The sequence below is a fragment of the Sciurus carolinensis genome, chromosome 12 (genome assembly GCF_902686445.1).
Source record: "Sciurus carolinensis chromosome 12, mSciCar1.2, whole genome shotgun sequence".
NCBI classification, from domain to species: Eukaryota; Metazoa; Chordata; class Mammalia; order Rodentia; family Sciuridae; genus Sciurus; species Sciurus carolinensis.
In genome coordinates, this window is record NC_062224.1 from 90,820,056 (window position 1) to 90,842,000 (window position 21,945).

At 35.3% G+C, this 21,945-nt stretch overlaps 1 protein-coding gene across 3 annotated transcripts in view; it reads right to left on the reverse strand.

Annotated features, from left to right (window-relative positions):
- LOC124962142 (complement factor H-like) overlaps positions 1–21,945 on the reverse strand; it is a 96,508-nt gene that overhangs the window by 65,556 nt on the left and 9,007 nt on the right. For all 3 annotated transcript variants that reach the window (XR_007104431.1, XM_047521308.1, XM_047521307.1), the window contains exons 2-4: positions 6,722–6,907; positions 6,288–6,393; positions 4,467–4,543 (exon numbers count right to left, since the gene is read on the reverse strand). Coding sequence is in view for 2 of the 3 variants with exons in the window: in XM_047521308.1 (XP_047377264.1) it covers positions 4,467–4,543; positions 6,288–6,393; positions 6,722–6,907 (369 nt within the window). In the remaining variant the exon portion in view is untranslated. The remainder of the gene's footprint in view (positions 1–4,466; positions 4,544–6,287; positions 6,394–6,721; positions 6,908–21,945) is intronic.

The following is a 21,945-nucleotide window of genomic DNA, read 5'->3' on the forward strand; positions in this document are numbered from 1 at the left end:
AGCAGCACGTGGATCCTTCTCTAAAATAGACCATATATTATGCCACAAAGCTAATGTCAGCAAATACAAGAAGATAGAGACACTACCTTGTATTCTATCAGATCATAATGGATTGAAGTTAGAAATAAATGAAAGAGTAAAAAACAAAAACTACTGCAACACCTGGAGATTCAACAATATGCTATTATATGATGAATGGATAACAGAAGATATTAGGAAGGAAATTAAAAAATTCTTAGAGGTAAACGAGAACAAAGAAACATCATATCAAAATCTCTGGGACACTATGAAAGCAGTACTTAGAGGAAGATTTATTTCATGAAGCGCATTTAATAAAAGAAGTAAAACTCAACAAATAAACGACCTAACACTACAGCTCAAAGCCCTAGTAAAAGAAGAACAGACCTACACCAAAAGTAGTAGAAGACAGGAAATAGTTAAACTCAGAGCTGAAATCAACGAAATTGAAACAAAAGAAACAATTCAAAAAATTGACAAAATAAATAGTTGGTTCTTCAAAAAAATAAACAAAATTGATAAACTTTTAGCCACACTAACAAAGAGAAGACAAGAGAAAACCAATATCACTAAAATTCGGAAGAACAAGGAAATATCACAACAGACACGACTGAAATACAAAACATAATTAGAAGCTATTTTGAAAATCTATACTCCAACAAAATAGAAAATTTTGAAGACATCAACAGGTTTCTAGAGACATATGAATTGCCTAAACTGAATGAGGAGGACATACACAATTTAAATAGACCAATTTCAAGTAATGAAATAGAAGAAGTCATCAATAGCCTACCAACAAAGAAAAGTCCGGGACCAGATGGGTTCTCAGCTGAGTTCTACAAAACCTTTAAAGAAGAGCTCATTCCAATACTCCTCAAACTATTCCATAAAATAGAAGAGGAGGGAACCCTTCCAAACTCATTCTATGAAATCAATATTACCCTGATACCTAAACCAGACAGAGACACATCGATGAAAGAAAATTTCAGACCAATATCCTTAATGAACATCGATGCAAAAATTCTGAACAAAATTTTAGCAAATCACATACAAAAACATTAAAAAGATAGTGCACCATGATCAAGTGGGTTTCATCCCACGGATGCAAGGTTGGTTCAACATCAGGAAATCAATAAATGTCATTCACCATATCAATAGACTTAAAGTCAAGAATCACATGATTATTTCGATAGATGCAGAAAAAGCATTTGATAAAATACAGCACCCCTTCATGCTCAAAACACTAGAAAAAATAGGGATAGTGGGAACATTCCTTAACATTGTAAAGGCCATCTACACTAAGCCCATGGCTAATATCATTCTAAATGGTGAAAAACTGAAAGCATTCCCTCTAAAAACTGGAACAAGGCAGGGATGCCCTCTTTCAACACTTCTATTCAATATCGTCCTTGAAACTCTAGCCAGAGCAATTAGGCAGACCAAAGAAATTAAACGGATACGAATAGGAAAAGAAGAACTCAAACTATCCCTATTTGCTGATGATATGATTGTATACTTAGAGTAACCAGGAAATTCCACCAGAAAACTTTTAGATCTCATAAGTGAATTCAGTAAAGTAGCAGGATATAAGATCAATGCACATAAATATAAGGCATTTTTATACATAAGCGATGAATCTTCAGAAAGAGAAATCAGGAAAACTACCCCATTACAATAGCTTCGAAAAAAATAAAATACTTGGGAATCAATCTCACAAAAGAGGTGCAAGACCTCTACAATGAGAACTACAGAACACTAAAGAAAGAAATTAAAGAAAACCTTAGAAGATGGAAAGATCTCCCATGTTCTTGGATAGGAAGAATTAATATTGTCAAAATGGCCATACTACCAAAAGTTCTATACAGATTCAGTGCAATTCCAATTAAAATCCCAATGATGTACCTTACAGAAATAGAGCAAGAAATTATGAAATTCATCTGGAAGAATAAAAAACCCAGAATAGCTAAAGCAATCCTTGGCAGAAAGAGTGAAGCAGGGGGTATCGCAATACCAGATCTTCAACTCTACTACAAAGCAATAGTAACAAAAACGGCATGGTATTGGTACCAAAATAGAAAGGTAGATCAATGGTACAGAATAGAGGACACGGACACAAACCCAAATAAATACAATTTTCTCATACTAGACAAAGGGGCCAAAAATATGCAATGGAGAAAAGATAGCCTCTTCAACAAATGGTGCTGGGAGAATTGGAAATCCATATGCAACAGAATGAAACTAAGCCCATATCTCTCACCATGCACGAAACTAAACTCAAAATGGATTAAGGATCTTGGAATCAGACCAGAGACCTTGCATCTTATAGAAGAAAAAGTAGGTCCAGAACTTCAACATGTCGGCTTAGGACCAGACTTCCTCAACAGGACTCCCATAGTACAAGAAATAAAAGCAAGAATTAATAACTGGGATAGATTCAAACTAAAAAGCTTTCTCTCAGCAAAGGAAACTATCAGCAATGCAAAGAAAGAGCCTACAGAGTGGGAGAAAATCTTTGCCAATCATACTTCAGATAGAGCACTAATATCCAGAATCTATAAAGAACTCAAAAAACTACACCAAGAATGCAAATAATCCAATTGACAAATGGGCTAAGGAAATGAATAGACACTTCACAGAAGAAGATCTACAAGCAATCAACAAACATATGGAAAAATGTTCAACATCTCTAGTAATAAGAGAAATGCAAATCAAAACCACCCTAAGATTTCATCTCACCCCAATTAGAATGGCGATTATCAAGAATACAAGCAACAACAGGTGTTGGCGAGGACGTGGGGAGAAAGGTACACTCATACATTGCTGGTGGGGCTGCAAATTAGTGCAGCCACTCTGGAAAGCAGTGTGGAGACTCCTTAGAAAACTTGGAATGGAACCATCATTTGACCCAGCTATCCCACTCCTTGGCCTATACCCAAAGGACTTAAAATCAGCATATTACAGAGATACAGCCACATCAATGTTCATAGATGCTCAGTTCACAATAGCTAGATTGTGGAACCAACCTAGATGTCCTTCAATTGATGAATGGATAAAGAAACAGTGGTATATATATACAATGGAATATTACTCAGCCATAAAGAATGATAAAATTATGGCATTTGCAGGCAAATGGATGAAATTGGAGAATATCATGCTAAGTGAGATAAGTCAATCTCAAAAAACCAATGGACAAATGATATCGCTAATAAGTGGATGATGACACATAATGGGGGGTTGGAGGGGTTAGTGTTGGGGTTAGAGTTAGGGTTAGGGAGGGGGGCAAGAATGGAGGAAGGAAGGACTGTATAGAGGGAAAAGAGGGGTGGGAGGGGTGGGGGGAAGGGAAAAAAATAACAGAATGAATCAAACAACATTACCCTATGTAAATTTATGATTACACAAATGGTATGCCTTTACGCCATGTACAAACAGAGAAACATCATGTATCCCATTTGTTTACAATAAAAATAAAAATAAAAAAAATAAAAGCCAACTTTACATTTACTTCAATAGAAAAATTGTTCTTAAATTTCCTTCGTCTTCCACCTCAGTGCTCAAAATAATTTGAGTACTTATTTTGATTTTACTTAATATTTTCAAATTTCCAAGGTTATGGAAATCAAACTGTGTACTGTAAAAGGACCCTGGATGCTTGTTACAATGAAAATTCTAGGTGTGCTTTCCTATCACCCCAAACATACTGATTTAATAGGTCATTTTTAGTAAACCAAATCTCAGTTTTAACAAGGATCCCAAGTGATTTTTATTATTTATTTATGTATTTCTCTTTCTTATTTATTTATTTATTTTTGAGGTACTGGGAGTGAATCCCAGGTCCTCATGCATGCTTAATAAACACTCTACCACTAAGCTATATCCTCAACCCCTATGTTTGATACATATTAAAACACAAAATAATGTAGTAATAAAATGACTTGCCAGGTGTGGTGCGTACCTATAATCTCAATGTCTTGGAAGGTGGAGGCAACAGGATCGAAAGTAGAAAGTCAGCCTCAGCAACTTAGTGAAGGCCTAAGCAACTTAGCAAGACCCTGTCTCTAAATAAAATGCAAAATAGGGCTGGGGATGTGGCTCAGTGGTTGAGAGCCCCTGGGTTCAATCCCTAGTACCAAAAATAAATTTAAAAATATAAAACAAAATTGCTAGATACATTGTTGCACCAGACAAGCAGAATGTAGAAAGAATAACTTTTTCAGATTTTTCAAAAGTTCTTAAAACCACCTACCAGTAGGACAATGAAACTGGCATTGAATATGCAGTTAAGTGGTTAGTACTCAGCAAGGGAAGTAACTGCATTATATTAGGAACCATAAAAATAATTAAGAAATATTTAGTTATAAACTTTAAGGATGTTTTAATTAAAACATTCTGGAAAAGCATAGATATTTTAGATATTTTGATATATTATAAAAAAGTTTTACATCAACCTTCACATATAGGAACATCATTTGTCCATCCATCTGGTTCACATTGACGAAAATTATTCTCGCCTAACATTTGATATCTGAAACACAAAAATAACAGAATGGTAAGATATTATGTATTTATAGGCAGTTTTAAGCTTAATACTATTCCAAATGCCTCCCAGAAACTCCATTTCAAAGAGAATTGGCAATTTACACATTTCCTTCCTTCTTTTTCTCCTCCTTTATTTTTCCTTCCCTACTATCTTCCTCCCTTCCTACCATCAATGGGTCCTTCCTTCTTCCTTTCTTTCTTTTTTCTTTCCTTGTTTTCTTCCTACCTGTCTATTTCTTAAATTTCTTTCTCTCCCACTCTTTTTTTCTTTGAAAGAGTTGCAGGCTCACCAAATAATTTTCACGGACATTTGTTTTCTTCATTTGCAAATAAGGATTGTTCTGCTCATTGCAAAAGTAAAATTAACAACCTCCCTCAAAAAAGGAAAGTGCTTTTATTTGTTACTAATTCTGTAAGGTAAGAAAACCCTTTCGTAACTTTTTAGTCACAAAACCAAGCATTTACTCTCTCTATCATGTAAAGGAAACAAAATAATTGACTATTAAGATAATCCTGTAACTTCTCTACTAGGCAGAAAGTACCCTCTTCTAACAGAGAAAGCAGATTTTCTGGTTATTTTTCCACCCACACCAGAGATCCATTTGTTCCCCATAGATGTTTCAGATATTCTGAAAAATTCTGCAGAAAGCTTCCCATGATCCAAATATTTGGAGGGAGGGAGAGAGGAAATAGAGAGAAGTTGATAGTGATTGACAAAAAGCAATAGCTCACGCTGCTGTAACCCAGACAAACAGAATAACAGAATGGACAACTTTTTTAGAAAGTGTTTTCAAAACTTCTCAAAACTGCCTATCTATAGGATTATAAAACTGGATGTTTGCATTGAAGTCAGTTCAATTATTAGTTTTCAGCAAGGGCAATAACTGAAGACAAAAGATCAAAAGGGATGTTTGACTGACAAAAATTATGGGAGTAGAATAATCTACTTCACCATCTACAACTGGGTCAAATGATTAACATCCCCTCTAATAAGTAAAAGCATTCCCTTAATAGAACTTAAAATTAACATAAAATACTTCAGTTTGCTGGATGATCCAAACACTTCATTTCACTAATAAATATCAGTGATTTTAGTGACAAAGTTCTGCTGGAGACTAAGAAGAGGCAGGTACTCTCATAGTGAGGCGATAGCAGAGTTTGCCCCTACTTTACACAGGATGAAGTCAAGAGAGTCAGAATCGGATGCAAGACTATAGCTAATGTCTTCACCAAATTATAAATATGAATTGTTAAAATTGGAAAACTTAGGGGTTGGTTAGAAGGCATAGAGTCAATAATTCTAAAAGGGTAGCACTTTTGATAAAAATGATAATAATTTGCATAACATGGAAACTTAATAGCATTTATAAGTAAAATTTATAAGCAAAGGAAAGTTTTGTTTCACTTAGATTTTGTAAATGTATAATTTTATTATATTGCTGATTGTCCCCAACATAAATAACTCATTATATGCTACAAATAGTAGAATGTAGAAAAGATGTGTTGGGTGAACACTTACATGCATAAGGTTTTTCCATCCACTTATAAAAACACTATACAAAAGTAATTATAGCTTATTTTAATTTCTTAGTGTTAAGGAGACAGTATGATACACAAATATAATGATATGTATTATAATTTAATTTTCAAGTTATTTGCCATTAAATATAAATCGGTACAGTTCCTATTTAGTATTTGAGTTATAAACCTTTTTTATATTGACTACATACCCCTCATCACATGTATAAACAACCTTTGCACCATATTCAAATTCATTGCCCACTGCAAGATGAAAAGAACCAAAGGGAGTATCCCCGGGATGTCCACAGGGCCTTTCTAAAATGAAAAAAAATATATATTAGTATGTTACACTGGAGCACATTTTATGTAGGGGTTGGAAAACAAAGATATTTGTATTAAATAAGAGGACAGCATTGAATATAAGGAAAATGAACAATAGCAAAGCTATTATTTTATAATTGAATGTATTTTTTAATTTTGCAGGATTACTGTCTCCTTTTTTAAAAATCATGTATTGTTTTGTATTAAAATGATAAGAGTGAATAATTCAACCAGTATTGCTACAGTATCAAGTATTCAGCCTTTTCATCACTAAACATTTTCATAAGTTTCGCCAAAAAAAAAAAAAAAATGAAGTACTTACTCCGACATATCCTGGCTGGATTAACAGCCACCCATTCTCCATTTCTGCATGTCTTTATGATGGTGCCAAGGGTTCTATAGCCAGGGCGGCATTTGTAGATAGCCTGAGTACCTTCTAGATAAGTCTGGTCAGGCCAGGAACCTGACAGAATTTCTGTACCTCCTCTTGGAGGAGGTCCGTGGCAATCTACAAATAATAAAAGCAAATATATGGTATGATGGGGTTAGCTTTGCTTTTTAAAATACCTATATGGTTACTCATCCATCCCCTGTGTGTATGTGTGTTATGGTTTGGATGTGATATGTCCCCCAAAAGTTCATATATGAGACAATGCAAGAAAGCTTAGAAGAGAAATGAATGGGCGATGAGAGTTTTAACCCAATCAGTGAATTAACCCTTCCATGGGGGTGATGGGGATTGAGTGGTAAATAAAGGTGTGTAGGGTGTGACTGGGGTAGGTAGATCATTACGGTATATATTTGTATCTGGCCAGTGGAGTCTCTGTGCTTTCTGATCATCATGTGAACAGCTTCCCTCTGCCACACTATTCCACCATGTTGGTCCTCTCTCACTGGGAGCCCTGAAGAATGGAGAAGGCAGTCTATGGACTGAGACCTCTGAAACTGTGAGCCCTGAAATAAACTTGTCCTTCTCTACAATTGTTCTGGTCAGATATGTTAATCAAAGCAGCAGGAAAGCTGACAAAAACAGTGTGTGGGGGGTCGGGGTGGGGGGTCGCATTTAAAAGTAAATTGTGGGATTGAGAGGATTGAATGACCTAAATCTAAGTGAGGAGAACCTATTTCATGCAAACATATGGTCTCTGGTTATTTCTTACCTGTTTATAACTGACAGCTCTGGATATGGATTAATGTTCAGAGTTTGAATAAACAGAGAATTGGTAATGAAGAAAGGAAGAGCCAGATATTGTGTCTAGCCTAAAATTTTCTGAAACTTGTACAGAATCAATGTTCCCTGCTAGAGCTTTGGACTAAAATTTCCATAGTCTCAGACAAAGAGTCCCAACAGAAAAAGAGGCCTGCTTTAAGTACACAGCTGGTATCTTCATCAGCATATTTGCTATATTTGAAAATCACTCAGGATCAGTTTTAAAAGAGAAGTCAAAACATCAGAGAAGCAGATAAATTTATCATAGTCTTTTGGGTTACAGGAAGAAGACTCTAACCAGCTTCTTGATTTAAAACATGAACATGCACATGTGCACACACACAGACACACACGCACACACACAATCTTCTATTTGCATCTTTTAATACCATAAGTGGACTGACTCAAACTAAAATGTAACTCAGGCCCAAATTAGTTGAATTAGAAGAAGAGAAAGCAGACACTCTTGTTGGTGGGAGTAAATTACATTTATCTCATACAAAATATGTGGCCTCAAATGGAAATTAAAGCACACATGAAAGGAGAAAAAAATATATCCAGGAAGGGAAAATAAAGTTAGTAGTAGCCAACACTTGACTCCAGAAGCTATAATTAGTATCCATGTTTTTAAAATAACTATTTTAAGTATGTTAAAGAAACTCTAGGGAGAAGATGTAAATGAGTAAAAATAAAAATATAGCCAAAACAAACTGACTCTAAAAATCATGCATTATCCTGAATGTACAGAATAAAAATGTGAAATAATGTCTCTGTGAGTCATATGGACATGGAAACACATAAACTTGAAGAAAGTCTAATCTAGAAATGCTGTAAGTGAAACACAGAAAGGCTAAAGTGCATAAATAACAACAAAACAGATAGAAGAATGTGTTGTGCAGAGTCAAGTGACATAGCATATGAATAACTGCAGTTTCCAAAGAGAGAGAAGTGATAGAAGTAATAGCTGAATAAATAATAGCTCAAAGGTAACCAAAATTGATTAAAGAAATCAACTCACAGATTCAAAATCTTGACAAACTTCCCAAGTGTATACACAAAGGAAACCTACACTTAGGCTCTGCTAAAAGCAACAACAACAAAAGGATTCAAAACATTTTATTTTGAGGAGAACACTAAAATAAAAACTAAATCTATAACAGTAAATATTGAAGCATAAAATCAGTGTCTTACATTTCTAAAATCAGATGGTGCTTAAAATTACTTTTCTAAAATTAGTTAGGTGCTTAAAATTATATGTCAACAGAGAATTCCTAAAGTTTATTTTTGGCTCACAAACTCAGAGGTTTAGTCCTTGAAACTGTGAGCTTAGAATAAGGTCTTTGTCTGCTAAGTTATTCTTGTTCAGGTACTTTGGTCACAGTGATGAAAACCTGATTAACACAAAAATTGATACCGGGAAGTGGGCTTATTGCTGTGAGTAACCTGACCATGCCGTTCAGAAGCCTTTGGAACTGGTTTGTGGGAGGAGTTTGGATAAGTTTGGAGATGTAGGCTGGAGAAAACCTAGAATGTTAAAAGGAAAGGTTAAGAGATAATTCTGATGGGAGCTCAGAAGATCAGAATGTTGATAAGAATGTGAACACTAAAACGACTATGCTCATACAGTTATCTTGTACTAGACGAAGGTGCCAAAAACATACAATGGAGAAAAGCCTTTTCAACAAATGGTGCTGGGAAAACTGGAAATCCATATGCAGCAAAATGAAGTTAAACCCTATCTCTCACCCTGCACAAAACTCAAGATGAACCAAGGACCTAGGAATTAGACCAGAGACCCTAAAACCAAATAGAAGGAAAAGAAGGCCCAACTCTTCATCATTTAGGCTTAGAACCAGACTTCCTTAACAAGACTCCCAAAGCACAGAAATAAAAGCAAGAATCAATAAGTGGGATGGTTTCAAACTAAAGTTTTTCTCAACCAAGAAAATAATAGATAATGTGAAAAGAGAGCCTACAGAGTGAGACAAAATTTTTACCACATGCACATCAGATAGAGCACAAATCTCCAGAATTTTTAAAGAACTCAAAAAACTTTACACCAAAAATACAAAGAACCAAATCAATAAATGGGCTAAGGAACTGAGCAAACAATTCATAGAGGAAGATATACAGGTGATCAACAGATACATGAAAAAATGTTCACCATCTCTAGTAATAAGAGAAATGCAAATCAAAACTACCGTAAGATTCCATCTCATTCCAATTAGAATGGCAATTATCAAGAATACAATCACAATAGGTGTTGGCGAGGATGTGGGGAAAAAGTACACTCATAGTTTGCTGGTTGGGTTGTAAATTGGTGCAGCCACTCTGGAAAGCAGTATGGAGATTCCTCAGAAAACTTGGAATGGACCCACTATTTGACCCAGCTACATCACTCCTCAGTTTATACCCAAAGGACTTAAAATCAGCATACTACAGTGACATAGCCATATCAATGTTTATAGCAGTTCAATTCACAATAGCTAGATTGTGGTACTAACCTAAATGCTCTTCAATAGATCAGTGGATAAGGAAACTGTGGTATATATATGCAATGGAATATTATTCAGTCATAAAGAAGAAGAATATTATGGCATTTTCAGGTAAATGGATGGAGTTGGAGAATATCAAGCTAAGTGAAATAAGCCAATCCCAAAAAACCAAAGACTGAATGTTTTCTGTGATAGGTAGATACTGATACACAACAGGGGTAGGGGATGGAGGGCATAAGTAAAGAATGGAGGAATGTTGGGTTGTATAGAGGGAAATGAGGAGAGGACTGTTGAATTGTGTAAAGGGAAATGAGAGGAGAGAAGGGGGCAGGAGGAAGGAAAGATGGTGGAATGTAACAAACATCATTACCTTATGTACATGTAAGATTACATGAATGGTGTGACTCTACATTGTGTACATCCAGAGAAATGAGAAATTGTATCCTATTTGTGTACAATGAATCAAAATGCATTCTGCTATCATGTATAACTAAATAGAACAAGCAATAAAAATTAAAAAAAAATAAAAAGCCTATGCTCATGAAGTTTCAGATGGTAATGAAGAATCTCTTAGAAACTGGACTATAGACTACACAATCACATTACAGCAAGAACTTGTCTGCAATTTGCCCATGATCTGAGACTTTGTGTAAGGCTCCATCTATGTTTGACAGACTAATTAATCTGCTGGAGGAAATTTCAAGGCAGCACAAATTCAGGAAGTTGCATGGATATTGCTGGTGGCTCTTATTCAAGTTTACTAGGATAATGGGGGGGGGGGGGGACAAAACAAGAAAGATTCAAAAAGCTTTCAGTTTGGCCAAAGAAGCATATGTAAAATTGGGGCCAAGAAGATGTGGTTGCTGAAGAGATTACCACCACTAAAGAGAAGCTAAGTATCTTACACTTGAGAGCATGTTATAAAACTACACCTATTAAGGGTGTAAAAATAAAAACTCATTTGAAAAGTGACCATAGGAGCATCCTGTTTCCATACGAGGGACCTAGGAAGTTATTTCCCCAGGATTCTTTAAATAATGTTCAGTTGTGCAGACACTTAAGGGCCACTGAAGCCATGGTCAGAGGACTCAGATACACCTGGAGTTGGTAGCAGGTCTTGGCATCATTTATGTGGTGCCAGCTCTGCAAGAATGCAGGATACTGGAGTTAGGAGGTCATGGAAGCCTCCACTGAGATTTCAAAGGAAGACCTAGGAGGCCAGGCAAAGTGCAGGAGGGTCATGTGGTGAGCAAGACCCAGGGCCCAGGGTCACACCACATGCATCCAAGATGGCAACTGGCAGAGAGCCAAAGGGCGTGCTAAATGCACCTTGAGAAAAACAGGAAGCATTTACCACTGGCTGTATAATAATTAGTTCAGCCACTTAGTGTGTGGACAGATATATCTTACGTGTATGCTTGAGCTCGTGATGGCTTGACCTTTAATAGGATTGGATGGACATATCTGATTACAATTGCTTATGCATGAGACTGCTTATATATTGAGGGTGTTATCCGAATAAAGCGGAAGCTGCTTCATGAACTTCTGAAGTGTATGTGTCATTTGTCCCGCTGGTCAGCGGCAAGCGGCAAGTGGTAGCCCGCACGGGGAATGGTGAGCACTCAGGTAAGTAATAAAGAAGAAAATTTTTTACTAGCACACTCAACTAGCAGGTTTCCCTATTTGAGGAAATGGTTGCCTTAAGGTTTTAACCGAAGGTTCCCCTAGAGAGGGAGCATAATGGAAGATTCCCCTAGTGAGGGAATGTAATGAAAGGCTGTCCCAAGAGACAGCGACGTCCTGTAGTAAATGAATATGTGTAAGGTGTTATTTGTGCTACCTTTTCTTGTTTCGTTTCTGTTTGTTGTTGTTGTGGCGATATGGACATTAGTTAGTTTCTGTCTGACTTCCAAAAAGCCAAAATTTCAAGAACAGTTAAGAGAAGGGGAAAGATATTAGAAACTGTAAAAGAAGAACAATCAAGTCGAGCTTCTAAAAGAGAAAGTAGATGTTCAGACCTCTGTGCCTCCGCCAGAGCAGTATTAACTCCAGAGGTGGGAGTACAACCAATACCAACTTCAGTTGTCGGCCCATTACCTAAAGGAAAAGGGGCACTAGTTCTGGGGAGGAGTTCTTCTGCTTTAAAAGGATTAAATATTGTCCTTGGAGTTATAGACCCTGATTTTACAGGAGAAATAAAAATCCTTGCTTCTTCACCAAGAGGTGTAGCAATAATAGCTCAGGGTGATCGCATAGCACAATTGTTGGTCTTACCCAGCTGCCATGATCAATATCCATCAAAGAATATTATTAGGGGAAAAAAAGGATTAGGTTCTACTGGTCAAAATATGGTCATGTTAACATTGGATTTAAAAGATAGACCTTTGACAAAGTTAGTGATAGAAGGCAAAAGTTTTGAGGGCTTATTAGATACTGGGGCTGACAAAAGTATTATCAAAAAATTACAGAATGGCCCAAAGCCTGACGACTTCAACAGGCAGATCAGACTTTAAGGGGATTGGATATGGCTTCCAATCCTAACAAAAGCGCAGCCATATTAAAATGGAAGGATGAAGAAGGTCATAGTGGTACCATCCAACCTTACGTCCTTGAACATCTCCCAGTAAACTTGTGGGGGAGAGACATCATGGAACAGATGGATTTACATCTCACATCCGAGATCCCATACAGTAATCTAAAAGCTAATCAGATGATGTTAGCCCAAGGACCATATGAAGGGCCAGGTAATCAGATTAATTTCCACCCTGGTGTGTATCAACAAATTAACCCTCAACTTTTAATCTATCATTATATGGATGATATTTTGCTAGCTCATAAGGAAAAACCTGTCTTAGAGCAATGTTATAATTCCTTACTAAAGTCACTGGAAAGATGGGGCTTACATATTGCCATTGATAAAGTACAAATGACAGACACCAAAAATTTCCTGGGATCTATCATAAATGCAACTATGGTTAAACCCATAAAAATTACCGTTCAGGTGGACAAACTTTGAACTTTAAATGATTTTCAAAAACTTTTGGGTGACATTAATTGGATTAGACCTTACCTTCATTTACCCACCTCAAGTTTGGGCCCCCTGTTTGATATTCTTAAAGGTGATTCTGACCCCCTTTCTAAGCGGGTGCTTACCCCTAAGGCTCAAACAGCTCTCAAGCTTGTTGAAACAGCTATGGAAAGGGTTCATCTTGATCGTATTGACCTAGCTAAGCCTGTATCATTCATTGTCTTGACCACAAATAAGTTACCCACAGGAGTGTTTTGGCAAAAGGGTCCTATTCTATGGGTTCACATGAATTATACTCCTAACAAGGTCTTATCCCTGTTTACTGAATCTGTGGCAGAATTAATCCTTAAGTATCCCTTTCCACCTTTGGATCACATCCCTCAACAATCACTACTCCATATACTACTGCTCAGATACAATATCTTATTAATAATTCAAATTCATGGGCTATAGTCTTTACTAGTACTTCTGCTGTGTTTGACAATCATTTGCCATCTGATCCTCTTCTCCAACTTTGGAGTCAACATCCTATAATTTTTACTAAAGTCACCCAAAAAGAACCTATTGTAGGAGCTACCCTTATATTTACTGATGGATCAAAAATATGGTATGGGTGCTAATACTATAGATAATGTTAGAGAAACTTTGCTGTTTAATACTGTATCTGCACAACAAACAGAACTATTAGTAACTATAGAAGTATTGAAAACCCACCATGAGCCTTTTAACCTATTCTCTGATAGCAAATACGTTGTTAATGCTGTTCAAATTTTAGAATTAACTGGTCTGATTTCCCTCACCTCCACTATTACTAAATATTTACAATACTTACAAAAACTTATCTGGGACAGAAAAGATTCTTCTTTCATTGGGCATGTTCAGGCTCATACTGGCCTTCCAGGTCCTCATTGTGTAATCAAGTTTACACAATGATTTAACAGACACGGCCACCAGAGATTCACACATCTTTAATGCGCTTGAAAATGCAAAAACTTTTCATTCCAAATTTCACGTAAATGCTTCCATCTACGTACACGCTATAAAATCACTAAGGCAAAAGCTCGGGACATAGTCAAGTCTTGTGCTAAATGTGCTACACTTATTCCTAACCCCTCATTAGAAGTAAATCCAAAAGGGCTTCAGCCCAATCATATTTGGCAAATGGATGTAACTCATTATTCAGAATTTGGAAAACTACAATTCATTCATGTGTCTATTGATACCTTTTCAGGATTTATTATGGCCTCTCCTCATACTGGAGAAAAAACCAAAGGTGTAATAACACACTGTTTACACTCTTTCTCCATCCTGGGGGTTCCCAAACAAATTAAAACAGATATTGGTCCTGGATATACATCCCAGGCCTTTAAACAATTTTGTTCCACCTTTGGTATTCAACATGTCACAGGAATTCCCTATAATCCTACTGGACAAAGCATTGTTGAGCATGCCCATTTAATGCTTAAAAACATGCTTTATAAACAAAAAGGGGGAATAGGGGCATCATACAGATCCCCAAAAGACAAATTATCTGTTGCCTTGTTCATTTTAAATTTTTTAAATCTCGATTCTGAGGGCCGATCGGCTGCTGACCGTCATTCAGAGCCTAATAAAAAACATCTACCTCAAGTGCTCTGGGAAAGACATTCTATTGGGACAATGGAAAGGCCTGGATCTGGTGTTAATCTGGACCCGAGGATATGTTTGTGTTTTCCCACAGGACGCAGAATCGCCAATTTGGGTGCCGGAGAGATTGGTCAAGGCCTCAACAGAGACCCAAAAACAGGAAGAAGATGAGGAGGCGCAGAGAAACAGCCATTATTCGCCAAGCTCTCGTCGCAGTTGATGCTGGCTCATCTCCCCAAGTCTGGTTAAATATGCTGGACCGGTAGTCAAAGACAGGTAAGATTCATGGGGAGCTCATACCGACCTAAGACAGGAAATGATGGCTAGAGTCTCATTGTCCAATGACAGGTAAGGATGTTACTCTGCCGTGGACAACCTAAGACAGGCACGGTCTCCTCTATAAACAGACAGGGGGAAATGTGGCAGGCGAGACCCGGGGCCCAGGGTTATGCCACATGCATCCAAGATGGCGACTGGCAGAGAGCCAAAGGGCATGCTGAATGCACCTTGAGAAAAACAGGAAGCGTTCACCATTGGTTGTATGATAATTAGTTCAGCCACTCAGCACGGGGACAGATATATCTTACATGTATGCTTGAGCTTGTGATCGCATGACCTTTAATAGGATTGGATGGACATATCTGATTACAATTGCTTATTCATGAGACTGCTTATATATTGAGGGTGTTATCTGAATAAAGCGGAAGTTGCTTCATGAACTTCTGAAGTGTATGTGTCGTTTGTCCCGCTGGTTGGTGGCAAGCGGCAGGGTCAGAATTCCTGCAGGCTGCCCCTGAGAGATATACATGAAAATGTGAGAGTAGAGCTGAAGCTACAGTGGAGACCTCAAGAATTAAGAGATTTTGGTAATATGTAACATCTGCCAAGAAAAGCTGTAAGAAGCAATTGGCAGAGCCAGCCAAGAGTGAGGCCATGTTGGCTGCAGTCTGCAAGGCCAAAGGGGTGGGGCTGCCCAAGCAAAGGGGTTCACATCTCATCACATCTGTGTAAGACAATACACATATCACTTCATTCTCTTATAGCTTCCTTAACTACCTGCTATAGCTGATGCTCTATAATTTGTTTAACCCACTATTATTTTTGTGCCATCTATCTATAATTATATTTATTTTACTAATCTTTTCATTTATTCTTTTCTTTTTAAAAAAATTTATAGATAAAAACAAAAATTACATATAATAATAGGTTACTATGTGGTGTTTCCATGTTGGTATACACTGTGTGATTTTTAAGTCAAGCTAATCATCTATCTTCTCAATGATCAATCATTTCTTGATGGTGAAACTTTCTTTTATTTGACACTTATTTGCACATATTTATGGGGTCTTTGTGATGTTTTATTACATGTATACTTTGCACAATGTCCAAATCAGAGCAAATATCTTTTTCCTCAAATATTTATTTGTTTGCAGTTAGAACAGTCAAAATCCTTTCTCCAGCTCTTGAAATATACAGTACATAATCATAATTGATAGTTACCCTATATGTAATTGAGAACTTAATGTTTTTAAACACTGTGGCTAAATATCAACAGTATAAAGTTTAATGAATAAAACAAATTTCAAAAGCAGCATATATGCATTAAAATATTTTAAAATTAAAAATTCTATTTACAAAAATCCTATGCAAAATTAAACAACTGAAAAATTACATTCTTGTTTCCAGTAAGAAAAGCACTAATAACACCAAAAAAAAAATGTTAAAGTAAAAAATTTTTTTTCATTATATTAAGAACAGTCATTAACATGACTTCTAAAACTGGTTGGGCTAAAGCAATAAAAGTCAAGTTTGAGACCCTGAATGTGTTCACCCTCGATATGAAGGAAAACAAGCAATAAACCACTCATGACGTAAATTCAGAATCCAGTTTTGAATTGTGTGAATGATCAGAGGAACTTAAAAGTTTAGATTTGGTTTAAAGTAGATTCAGATTGAAAGCATCCATAGGCATCCAAAAGAATACAAGTGTAATTTATTTTTAAGAGCATAATTTTTCCCTGAGTTAAATTAGTCCTACAAATGTCAATATATTGTCAAAGAAAGAAAAGAACCAAAAGACTGCAGACATCATAGGGTATAGAGTAGATCTATGATATTGAAATAAATATATGAATAACATACTCAACCATACTAGTTATATTTTTAAAATATAAAAGATCAGCTAAGTATCTGTGAAAAGGAAACTAACTCTTTAATCTGAGTTTAAAAAGAGCAAAACACAATTCTTAGAAATAAAAAAAGAAAAAAAAAACATTTTAATCATCGCTGAACAGCAACAATTTAAAAAATTCAAGTACTGACGGACAGGTCAAAGGAAGTAATATAGAATGTAACATGGTGTTGCAAATGAATTGGAAATACACAAGATGAACTAGGAGCCATTGATACTAGAGGAGCAGAACAATGTTGGAAGATAATTTTTCAGATCTTATGGGCCACATGAATTAATAAATTCAAATTTAGGAGTAAAAAATCCAAGCACTGTATAAAGGTTGATTGTGAGACAGACATTATTACCTTATATAGATGTATGCAAAGAATTTTTTTTAAATTACTGTCAAAAAAAGTTAATGAAAATAAAAAAATAAAAGTTTATAAAAAAAAACTAAATAAATAAAATGAGGCCCTTAAAAATATATATATACCTGACTACATTTTAAAAATAAGCAGGAAACCAAAGAAAACAGTAAAATCTTAAATTTGCAATAGGAAAAATCAGGTTCATTTATTTAGTGGGAGTTAATGGTTAGACTTACAGAAGACTTCTCAATAGCAGTAGCAAGCTAGAAGATATTAAAAGATCTCTTTAATTTGGAGAAAGCTATAATTACCAACCTAGAATTCTACATACAGAAATAATTTTTCAAGAACGAAAATTTGATTAATAAAATTTGAGAAAACTGCCTCCATAGATTCACGTTAAGATAATGAAAACAAACAAAAAATATACTTCAGAAAAAGAAAAATGGTTCTGGATATAGGGTCTGGGATAAAAGAGGAAATGAAGAAAAAGAAAATGATATACCCAGGAGTAAATCTAAATTAATACTGACTATAAAACAAATATATGTACATATATAATCTTAGGCAGTTTAAACACACATGTGTATACACACACATATATACACTACATGACAATGGTGTATACACTGAGAAAAGGGAATTGGTGTTCTCTAAGCTCTCAGTGTTGAAAAGAGTGGAAAGGTACTACCTAACTGTGAGAGTTTTCTTGCTGGATCAACATGGCTAGGCCTCCATCTTTTGTTATTCAGTCAAACACTAATCTATGTGCAGTGAGGAGGGCATGCAATAAATGAATTGACTTTAATCCAGGTGACTGTCCTAATTCATCTGAATATGCCAGATGAAATCACTTGAAGGAATTTTACTGTGGACAGCAGCTGCCTCCCCTGTGAGTTCCAGTCAGTCTGTGACCTTTTCTCTCTGACTTCTCACCCTGTAGACTTCAGACTTGCTTATGTTGTTCCTACAATTGCTTATAATTAGGAAGAAATCTCTTTTAAGAACTAGAGAGATAAATGGGTATATTGATAAACTGACATTTAGATAATCTTCTACCAATTAGACTTTCCTTCTGCAGTCTGAGTGATAAATTGGCGTCAGACTTTGATAAGTTAAGAAGGCATGTGCTATGATATCCATGTTTGTTGCCTTCCCAACATTCATGCTTGAACCTAATCACCAATGTGATGGTGTTATAAGGTGGAGTTTTTTTGGGGAGATGGTTAGGTTATGAAGGTGAAGTTCTCATGAAGGGGATTAGAGCTATTTTAAAAGAAGCTCTACAATCTCTTACAAAGGAGGCTGCCCTGTCCATTTCTACTATGTGAGGACTCAAGTAGAAATGCTGTCTATGAGCCAGAAGGTACCCTGAGTCTCCCTCTCCTGTTACCTTCTTGTACTTCCCAGCCTTCAGAACTGTCAAAAATAAACAGCTGTTGTTTTATAAACTACCCAGTTAATGATGGTGTGTTATAGCAGTCCAAATGAACTAAGACAACTAATTTTAATTTCTAGATTAATTGCCAAAGTTATAGAAGCAGAATTGAGATGAAATTCTAATCTACTTGAAGGGAAAGATTAAATCATAAAAACTAACCCACACAGAAGGTGGCAAGATTGTAAAAAGGAATCAAATACGGTAAAAGGGTTAAGCTAAAGGGTTAGATTATAACAAAACACATCAGCAATTTTATTACGTAGAATGGATTAAACGTTCCAGTTAAATGGGAAAACTGGTTATCCATATGTAGAAGAATGAAATTAGATACTTATTTCTCATGCTACACAAAAATCAACTCAAAATGGATCAAAGACCTAGAAATTAGACCAGAAAGTATGCAACTCCTAGAAGAAAATGTAGGGTCATCACTCCAACATAAGGCACAGGGAACAACTTTCTTAATAGGCCCCTAAAGTTCAGGAAATAATGCCAACAGTTAATAAATGGAATGGTATCATATTAAAAAGCTGCATAGCAAAGGAAACAATTAAGAATGTGAAGAAAGAACCTACAGAATGGGAGAAAAATCTTTGCTAGCTACTCTTCGGACACAATTAATATCTAGGATATATAAAGAACTCAAAAACCTTTTACACCCCAAAATCAAATAACTCGATTAATAAGAGGGCAAACAAATTAAACACACTTCTCAAAAGAAGAAACACAAATGCATATGAAAAAATGTTCCACATCATTAGCAATCAGGGAAATGAAAATCAAAACTACACTGAGATTTCACTGACTCGCACCAATCAGAAAGGCAGTCATCAAGAATACAAATAATAATAAATGCTGGAGAAGTTGTGGAGAAAAAAGGAATACTTTTACATTGATGGTGGAATTGTAAATTAGTGCAACCACTGTGGAAATCATTATGGAGTTTCCTCAAATGGCTACGCATGGAATCACCATATGACTAAGCTATACCACTCCTCAGTATTTATCCTGAAGCATTTAAGTCATCATACTACAGTGATGCATGCATACCCATGTTTATAGCAGCACAATTCACAATAGCCAAACTATGGAACCAGACTAGGTGTCCATCAACAGATGAATGGGTAAAGAAAATGTGGTATACATATACAATGGAGTTTTATTTAGACAAAAAAAAGAAATTATGTCATTTGCAGGAAAATGGATGGAACTAGAGTTCATTATGTTAAGTGAAATAAGTCAAACTCAGAAGGTTAAATGTCATGTTTTCTTTCATAAGCAGAAGCTAGAGAGGAAAGAGGTAAAAAAAGATGGGGGTGGATCTCATGAAAATCAAAGGGAGATCATTAGAGGAAAGAGTCCAAGGGTGTGGATACGGAGGGAGAGGGGAAGTGTTAGGGAATGATACTGGTCAAATTATGTTGTTCTATTATGTATTGTTGCATGTAGAAATATGTAACAACAAATCTCATCCATGTGTACAACTACAATGCACCAGTAAAAAATGTGAGGGAAAAAAAAGTCAGTGACTTTCAACTAAATCTATAGAACAGCACTACAAGCTGTCTACAAGTGACATCTAATGAAAGTAAAAGAATGACAAACTATTACCCGTGTAAATACAAAGTAAAGTTGACATTGCTATAATATTACCAAGTAAAATAGAATTTAAAACATGAGCTTATTATCAGACATTTTAAAAAGTCACATTATAATGACAAAATGAATAACTAATAAGAAAGAAATAATAATTTAAAATGTGAAGCACCTAGTAAAAAAAGGCCTCCAAAATGTTAGAGTATATATACATTTCAAAATTACTGTTGGAAGGGCTGAGGATATAGCTCAGTTGGTAGAGTGCTTGCCTCACATGCATAAGGCCCTGGCTTCAAACCCCAGCACCGCAAAAAAAAGAAAAAAAAATTACTGTTGGAGACTTTAGTGAGTGTACATCTCAATAATTGATGAGAACAAAGCAAGAAAAAAATTCTTAAAGATATAAAAATTTGGGCTGGGGAGATAGCTCAGTCGGTAGAGTGCATAAGATATTTATGAAAATAAATTACATTAGATGATAATAATGCAAGTTCTGATAAATTTCAAAATGTCAAAATCAAAATACATTCTTGTTCCCCCATTTTATAAGAAATAAACTAGAAAATAGCAATAAAAAATAATTGGTTTACAAATAAATAAAATCTTTTATAGGTCAATAAGGAAATTACAAGGAGAATTGGAAAATATTTTGAAGTGAACAATAACCAAAACTGTACACATAGGAACTTTCAGTAAAATAAATGAAAATATAGAAAGGTGATAAAACTTAAGGAAGTGAGGATTCTCAATTATTATTAGTAAGTAATAATAAAAAGCATAAAAATGAAATGAAAAAAATACACAATATATAAAATACTAAAGAAACTAAAAGCTAGTTTTTTGAGAAAACAAATAAAATTGGTGCAATCCTGACAAGACTCATCAAGAGTAATGGTGGGGAGGTACAAATAATCGTGATTAGGATGATTAGAATTTTTTGTAATACAATATGTTCGTATCTTATTCACTTGCATGTATTATGTTTTACTATAAAATATGAAAGGAAATCTACATATTATTCTTAAATTATAAGATTAAATACATGATATATAAAAATGAGAAAGTTAATAAGTACTCTAGTTATTGATTATAATTGTTAATGTTCTTAATATTGTGTGCTGATTAATTTATATATAATACCACTGATATTAGAAAGATAGCATTCGTAAACCCCAACACTTTGAGTTTTAGAAATGGCAAATTTTAAGATACTTATTATCATACATATTCGTTAAATTATTATTTTAATTGTTATACTTCTTTTCTTACTTAGTATTATAATAATAGTAATGATTTAACATTTTGTCCTAGAATTTCTTTTAAAAAGATAAGGGAAGGGGCTGGGGAGATAGCTCAGTCGGTAGAGTGCTTGCCTTGCAAGCACAAGGCCCTGGGTTGATCCCCAGCACCCAAAAAAAAAAAAAAGGTAAGGGAAAAAAATAATCAACGGAACCAAGTCCTCCAATGGAATATATTCATGCAAAAATGTTTTACATTTCATAAAACAAAAAGCTCATGTGCAATTGCATTTTGTGAAAAAAGAAAATATATCTGTGTAGACTGTTACAGGGATTGATTTTCCTCTGAAGATTTTGCAATTTTTTAATTC